The 7427-nt window shown below is 58.1% G+C and overlaps 2 protein-coding genes across 2 annotated transcripts; both read right to left on the minus strand.

The window, feature by feature from the left end:
• Positions 1 to 119: 119 nt before the first annotated feature.
• Positions 120 to 800, minus strand: GUITHDRAFT_149560 (hypothetical protein; the record flags this gene model as incomplete). The annotated part of the gene is made up of 7 exons (XM_005817923.1): positions 120 to 135; positions 159 to 219; positions 263 to 301; positions 348 to 387; positions 470 to 530; positions 631 to 706; positions 791 to 800. 7 exons carry the CDS (start codon positions 798 to 800, stop codon positions 120 to 122), a joined length of 303 nt encoding a protein of 100 aa, XP_005817980.1.
• A 1591-nt stretch (positions 801 to 2391) lies between these two features.
• On the minus strand, positions 2392 to 4220 carry GUITHDRAFT_98864 (hypothetical protein). Its single transcript, XM_005817924.1, has 10 exons — positions 4155 to 4220; positions 4023 to 4098; positions 3886 to 3979; positions 3799 to 3844; positions 3666 to 3750; positions 3567 to 3618; positions 2783 to 3473; positions 2655 to 2729; positions 2499 to 2609; positions 2392 to 2450 (listed from the first exon to the last, which is right to left on the minus strand). Exons 1-10 carry the CDS (start codon positions 4206 to 4208, stop codon positions 2430 to 2432), a joined length of 1305 nt encoding a protein of 434 aa, XP_005817981.1. The 5' UTR covers positions 4209 to 4220; the 3' UTR covers positions 2392 to 2429.
• Between the last annotated feature and the right edge of the window lie 3207 nt (positions 4221 to 7427).

Genomic DNA, 7427 nt, shown 5'->3' on the forward strand with positions numbered 1-7427 from the left:
CCCCCCATCCCCCCCCCCCTCGCCTGCTGCTGCTGCTGCTGCTGCTACTCCTCCTCGTCGTCAGGATCTTTGTTCTTGTATGCCTCTTCTCAGGCCTCCCCCTCTTTCTCTGCCGTACATCAGTCTTGTGGCGTCCTGCGACTGAAGTCAGTCAAGACCTTGACAGCAGCGAGCAAGCACCGTCATCCGGCAGCTTCACTAGCTTCGAGGACATCCTTCCTGCTCGGCACATCAGCGCTGCTCCCTCTCCTACTCGCTCCACCATTGCCCGCTATGATGTGACTGGACTGCCCGCTGATTCCTGACAACATCTCTATCAACATCTGCTGCAGGCAAGAGCAAGTTACCCGGGTGAAGGCACTTGTCGCCATTGTCGCGCTTCTGAATCTGAGAGGTGAAGGTGACAAGAAGCAGAGAAGGAGCAAGGAGGAGAGCGGAGGAGCAATGAGGAGAGAAGAGGAGCAGCTACCAAGATCGCTTCATCCCCTCCCTGATGCCCTTCATTGTTGGAGTTGCAAAGCTCAAGAGCCCTGCAAGCGGGTCAGCGAGCATGAGGGCCAGAGGCAGAAGAGGCAGGGGAGGCAGGAGGCGAACGCCCTACCTCAACATGGAGTCACATGCTGAGCACACAGCAACTTAACTTGCACTTCATCCACGTCCTTCAACTTGAGCTGAGCTGTCAGCATCAGGAGTGAGCGAACATCGACTGCTGAAGACAAGAGACAGAAGTTGTTTGACATGCTCTCATGACATTCAGAATTTCCTTGACACCAGTATCATCTCGTTTCACCTGCCTCCATCTGCTTCTTGTCCTCCTCTTACCATCACTTCTGCCTCCTCTTCTCTTCCTCCTCTTCTTCCTGTCTCCTCCTGTCTCCTCCTGTCTCCTCCTCCTCCTCCTCCTCCTCCTCCTCCTCCTCCTCCTCCCTGTTCTGTATCCTGGAGGTGACACTGCAGCCATGCCGCTATACTCGACCGTGATCCCCATCATCACATTTCACTACCCCCCCACGTCATAATATACCCGTATACTTCAGTGTCAATTTATGTTCCAAGTAGGGGTCTATGTCAGAGACCACCCACATGTCAGAGTACCCCACCCACCTATTTCTAAAAGTAGAAAAGAGGCTCTCGACTGTCGGACAGCCGCTTGAGTCTCACTGTCCTAGTCAGTCTCAGTTCCCCCGGGCCCGCCGGGTCCCGCGCCGGGCGCCCGGCCGGGCACTGATCCGATGCCACGGAGTCCGGCCCGGGATGCATCAGCCTGTTACCGTGACAGGTCATACGGCGAGCCAGTGTCAGAGAAACTGAGTGAGAACCAACCCAGCCGCATGGTCCGATCCTGCCAGTGCCGGGCCACTCGACATCAATCAGTGTAACAAGACTCAGTGAGTTTTTGCTCAAGACCGAGTTTACTATGATGCGCGCGAAACCAGACTAGGTTGAGGAGAAGCTGCCGTCACGGTACGGTACTAAGTACCGGGGCCGATCCGATCACTGTGACGGTGGCACCGGCCGCGCGTGACTCTCACGGGCCCGGGGGGTGACGGGCCCGCCGGGACTCCGGATCCGAGCGACTGATAGCCCATAACGGTCAAGTAACGATTTTTTGTATTTGAAACGGTCAAACATCCGTGGAATGCAGTCAATGGTGGGGGGTGGGGGAGGAGGAGGAGGAGGAGGAGGAGGAGGAGGAGGAGGGTGGAGTCAAGCTGGGCTGACTGGAAGTAGCTGGGGGGGTCAGGGTCTTGCTTCCAGCGGTTCATGGTCAGCAGCGCCACACTCCAGAGTTGAGCCGCAGCAACCGATGGCGCCGCCGAGTCAAGGACCCTGGCATGGCAGCGGGCAAGTGCATTTCCCTCCCCGGTCATACTCTCCTGTCGACCTGTCTCAGACCCCATGGGCGGATCCTCCTCAGCTCGGAGGAGGCAACCAGGGGGTAACTTTCAACCTTCCCAACCCCCCTGCAGGGCAAGAGCTCGCGCTCTACGCCTCGCATGGAGGGATGAGCCAGCAGCAGCCTTATGCTTACCCTCCTCCTCCTGCCTTCTCAGAACCTCCCAGCACTAACATGATCGGCTTGGCGAGCATGATGGTGGGGATGCTACTGGCGTTGAGCTTTACATCGCTCTACTTCTCAGTGGTAGGGTGTGAGGCGGAGGGAGTGCGGGTGACTTTAATCTCAGACCGCGTACGTCAAGGCCTTCAACGTCTGAGTGATCGTCCTCTTGCGCCTGAGCTGGTCAGCAGGCATGTCAGGTCAGCAAGCGCGGAGTGAGTGGGAGGAGAACAACCAAGACAACAGGTTAACAAGTTCTTCGAGACTGGTCAAGGGAGGAGAGACGGCAAGGAGCAGACTAGGAGGAGGAGGAGGAGGGAGGGAGGATAGAGGATGTGTCTGTGAGTTTATTCCATCAAATATTCCTACTTCAGTGCTTCAAACCGCTCAGCTGTCAAGAGGCGTCAGGCTCTCCCTCATCTCCCCGTGCCTCTCTTACCATGGCGCGAAGGTCATCGAGATCCGCTGACGGAGCGACCTGCACGGTATCGGTGCTGCCCTCGTCGGGCTTCGGCACGCTGTAGGCGAACTGAACGCCCTGCGGGAGCTGCTGCTCGTCTGAGGTGAGACAAGAGGCTCGGAGAGGAGCCGCTACCTGAGTCGAGCTGGTGGCAGCCCCAGCAGCCGAGACTTCGGAGTCGTCCTCCAGAGTGATGCCCCACTCGTTCTCCTGCAAGAGGAGGGGGCTCAGTCGCTCGTGCCTCCTCCTCGAGCCTGACTCACCTGCGGTGCTGCAGCCTCCTCGGCGGCCTCTTCCTTGCGCTCGTCCCATCCCTTGAGGACCTTATCTGCCTTGCCGCTCTTCTTGTACTCCTGGAACACCTTCTGGTTCCGCACGCAGTTGGAGTCTTCACACTGAGGGTTCGGGTGAAGTCCGTAGGTGGGGAAGAAGTTCTTGAAGGCGTTGTATCCCAGGTACTCCGCCACCTCCCCGAACTCCAGGAGGTACTTGAGCGCGTTCTGCACCAGCAGCCCCGCCACCACCCCCATCGTCGTCGGCAGCGAAGCAGCGCAGACGTTCTCGCGCTTGAGCTTCTTCTCGTCGAAGCCAGAGGTCGTCACGAGAGGAGGCAGGCAGCGGAAGCAGGCGAGCCTACCAGGCACCAGCCACTGGATGTGACCCGACATGGCGTCCTCCGACACTCCTGACTCCATCCACACCACCTGCAGCTCGTTGCATGCCGCGTTGATCGCCATGCGAGCCGCAAAGTTGTCGACGCAGCTGAGGACGAGGTCAACGGGACCTCCGTTCAGACCGCCATGCTTGATGCGATCCATGAAGTTCTCGAAGTTGTCGTTGGTGGTGATGTTGTGGCAGAACGACTCGAACTGAACGTCGGGATTGATGGCGGCCAACGTCTGAGCTGCTGCATCTGTCTTGCTCATCCCTGCTTGCTCGGGACGGAAGAACAACCTGCCAGTCCAAGATGAGAACGGAGGGAATGAAGGAGGAGAGGAAGGGAGGGAGAAGAGGAAGGGAGGGAACTGGGAGTCTTAAAGATTTGACCTGTTCATGTTTGCGATCTCAACCGTGTCGTAGTCAAAGAGGAGGAGTTTTCCTTGTCAACGAGTCAGCGTCTTCCTCCTCCTCGCTCTCTTTCCTCACCGATCCCGCATCTCGTGAGCATCTCCCCTGCTACACTTCCTATACCTCCCATCCCCACTATGATGATGCTGAACTTGCGAATGTCCTGCTCCCTAGCTCGTCAGTGCCCTCGGCCTGCCAGCGCTCCCTCGACCTCGTAGTTCTTGACGATCCCCATGGACTTAAGGGCCATCAAGCGGCTGCTGCACGTTCAGAGGGAGCAGGAGAAGCACCCGCACACCTGTAGGGGTTGTCGTCTCTGACCTCTGACGACATCTGAGAGATCTTGCCGCGGTAGTGGCCGCCGCTCCCCGCTTCTTGCCGAGCGCCGCTCCCTGCTAGGGTCTCAACCGGCCGAGCAAGGCAGTCACTCCTCACCGATGCTCTGCAGCTCCTGACGCATCGCCTGGAGCTCCGACCGCAAGCTGTCCGTCTCGAGGGCGTTGAGATGGTTCTGCAAGAGACGTGTGAGCTCTTTCTCACCTCGATCTCGATCTCCTCCGCGCTTACCTGCATCTTCTCGAGGCAGGCGAGCAGACGTTCCTCCTTCTCCTGGATGGACATGGCGAATAACCTGAGCACAAGAAGCGTGAGGCAGGCACTGAAGCTTCACATCTTGCTGCTTCTGCAGAGGATTGTTACTCTTGTCACTTTCTCTACAACCCCGATTGACTATCCATCGCTGTCACATCACCAGACCAACGACTATTCCCCTCCTACCATAGTGATCTCCTGCTGATCGTTTCCTTCTTCCTTCCTTCCTCCTCTCTCTTCCTCCTGCCTTCCTGCTCTCGCTCTCCCTCTCCCTCCCTCCTATCCCTCTATACCCCGTAGCAGGTCACATTACGCGTGGCCGCCTGCGACTGTTACTGTCATATCAACAAAGTTTTAAAATAGTAACGGTCACCCACATCCCCGCTCAGACCAGAGTTCATTTCAACGATTTACAATCGCCATGCCAGGAAATTTCGAGGCAGGGGAGATGGCGAGGGAGGGAGGAGGAGGAGCGGGAGGAGGAGGAGGAGGAGGGAGCTAACAAGTTCAAGCACAGAGACATAGAGATGAGCTGATGACACTGTTGGCTACTTGAGCACAAGCTCTTGACACCTCCACGGAACGAGCAAGGGGAGGCAAGGCCTGACTTGAAGAGTTCTTCGGACAGAGCCTTTCAGTTGTATCACGACCAATGTTGCCCTTTACAGACATGAGCGACATGAGCTGCGAGCAGTGAGCGAGGTCGCAAAGCAGAGCTCATCGGAGTATTTGTGTGAGGTTCAACCTGTAAGGAGTTGCTGGAATGGCGGAATCCCAAACCTCCGACAGGGAGCGGCGAAGGTTGGAGCAGCAAAGCCTGAGAATGTCGGAGATGTTGCAGGAGGGTGCTGTTGAGAGAGGAACCAAGGGTTCGAGAGCGAGCAGAGCAGTCACACAAGACCTCCTGGCTGCTGAAGACCTGGAGGCTCAACGGCTCAGGAGGCAGGAGCAGTACCTGCATGCTCTCCAGCAGCAGCAGGAGGGAGGAGAGGAGGAAGAGTCGCACTCGGCTACTGTTCGCCGCCGGATCTCTAGGGTGGTGACGAAGGGAGATGTGGCTGTGGTTGATGATGATGAGGAGGAGATTGTTCCGGAGCAGTCGCAGGAGGGTCCAAGTGAGAGGAGGGTGCCTGCTGTGATGAAGCGAGTCAGTGCGAGAGCGAGAGTATCCCATCGGCACGAGGACAAGAGCAAATTCGTTGAGATAGAGGAGGAGGAGCGGCAGGAGGAGGAGCGGCAGGAGGAGGAGAGGCAGGAGGAGGAGAGGCAGGAGGAGGAGTGGCAGGAGCGGCAGGAGGAGGAGGAGGATCCAAGACTTAGGGCAGGAAGTGAAGGAAGGAGGAGGAACGTACATTCCCACGAGGATGGAGAGCGAGGGGACGGAACCTCTGTGCCTGGCATGCCCAGCAGGCGAGGTGCAGGAGACGGACGGAAGGCCGTCATGGAAGACGAGGAGGAGGAACAAGGCAGAGGCGTGGGAGGGAGAGCGCAGACACAATCGCTGTGTGAGGAAGAGGAGGAAGAGCACCTTAGTAGTTCGAGAGAGCGAGAGGAGACTGATGTCTCCTACCACCGCAACGAGGTATCCTCCTCGTCCTCGTCCTCGTCGTCGTCCTCGTCCTCGTCCTCGTCCTTCTCCTCCTCCTTTCTGCTGCTGATCCTCCTTGCTTCTGCTCCTTCCTTGAGGACTGACATTTTCTTTCCAGCAACAACTCCGTCCTAGGTTTACCCCCCAACTTCCTCCTGCTCCTGCTCCTGCTCCTGCTCCTTCTCCTGCTCCTGCTCCTGCTGCTCCTGCTCCTACCCCTGCTCCTGCTCCTGCTCCTACCCCTGCTCCTGCTCCTGCTCCTGCTCCTGCTCCTGCTCCTACCCCTGCTCCTGCTCCTGCTCCTGCTCCTGCTCCTGCTCCTGCTCCTGCTCCTGCTCCTGCTCCTGCTCCTGCTCCTGCTCCTGCTCCTCCCCATCTCTCATAGTCAGTGACACCTTCAGTCTCCTCACCACATGCTGCCAGCCGCCGACGTGATGTCATCCCAAAAGAACATCAGGGCAGCGAACAGCGTGAATCTCCTCCTCCTCCTCTCTCCTCCTCTCTTCCTGCCCATTCCACCCCTCCCCCGCCGCTCTCTCCCCCTGCTCCTCCTCCGCCTCCTCCAGTTCAAGCTTCTCGTTCAATCCGTCTTCCTCTTGCTACATCCCTGCATCCCCCTCCCCTCCCTCCGCCACCTCCTCCCCCTCTCCCTCCTCCGCCAGTCACTGCAGTCGACGGCAGCAGTACACCAGGTTGTCTTCCTGTTCTCAGAAGCCCCCTCCTCGTCCTCGTCCTCGTCCTCGTCCTCCTCTTTGTGCTGCTCCTGTCGCTGCTGCTCCTGCTCCTTCGCCTCCTAATCAACCGGTTCTTTCAGACCTGCATGGCGACATGTGGCGGCAGGAGGGCGAGGAAGGAGGGGAGGAGGGCAGCGAGGCAGCTGTCAGACTCTCAGACGCTCAGGCAGGAGCAACTCGTGCTTCCCTCGTCGCCTCCTTGACAGCCATGGCAGGCGAAGACCCGCCGGCTGCGATGGAAGGACGTCCATGGTGAAGTGACGGAGGAGGGGGAAGGAGGGGAAGGAGGAGGGGGAGGGAGGGAGGGAGGGAGGGAGGGAGGGAGGGAGGGAGGGAGGGAGGGAGGGAGGCGGGAGGAGGAGGGGTGAAGAAGTGACGGGACATGGGCAGGAGAGGCTCCTGCTGTTGTCGACGACATGGCGACAATGAGGTTGCAGGCGGTGATGGCGAGAAGATCTTCGGAGGAGAAGGTGAGGAGGGAGAAGAAGAGAGAGGGAGAGGGAGGGGAGGAGGAGGAGGAGGGAGGAGGAGGAGGAGGGTGAGGAGGGTGAGGAGGAGGGTGAGCAATTGGCAGGCATGGTCGAAGGGATCAAGTCAGGAGGAGGCTGCTGTTGGTGTGAAGGCGTCAAGTCGGTACAGGTGAGCTCAAGGTCAGCTGGAGTCTGCGGGGAGTGAGTGGACGCAGGCAAGACGATAGTGAGAAGAAGATGAAGACGAAGATGAAGATGAAAAACACGACAGTCAATGAGAAGCTGACGAGTGAACTCGGTGAGATGACGACGATGATGATGATGATGATGATGATGACGATGATGATGATGACGATGATGATGATGACGATGATGATGATGATGATGATGATGACGATGATGATGATGACAATGTCTATGTGTTTCTCACATCGTCTGTTTTCTTGTCAGATCTCAC

The sequence above is a fragment of the Guillardia theta genome, assembly GCF_000315625.1.
Source record: "Guillardia theta CCMP2712 unplaced genomic scaffold GUITHscaffold_452, whole genome shotgun sequence".
Lineage (NCBI taxonomy): Eukaryota > Cryptophyceae > Pyrenomonadales > Geminigeraceae > Guillardia > Guillardia theta.

Bases quoted from the DNA above. Each gene is read 5' to 3' on its own strand.
- GUITHDRAFT_98864 (XM_005817924.1), bottom strand. From the start codon at position 4,208: ATGTCCATCCAGGAGAAGGAGGAACGTCTGCTCGCCTGCCTCGAGAAG. The intron at 3,980-4,022 runs GTGAGGAGTGAC...AGACCCTAGCAG, and splicing joins TCAGGAGCTGCAGAGCATCG to GGAGCGGCGCTCGGCAAGAA. The intron at 3,619-3,665 runs GTGAGGAAAGAG...CTCGTTGACAAG, and splicing joins GCTCACGAGATGCGGGATCG to GAAAACTCCTCCTCTTTGAC.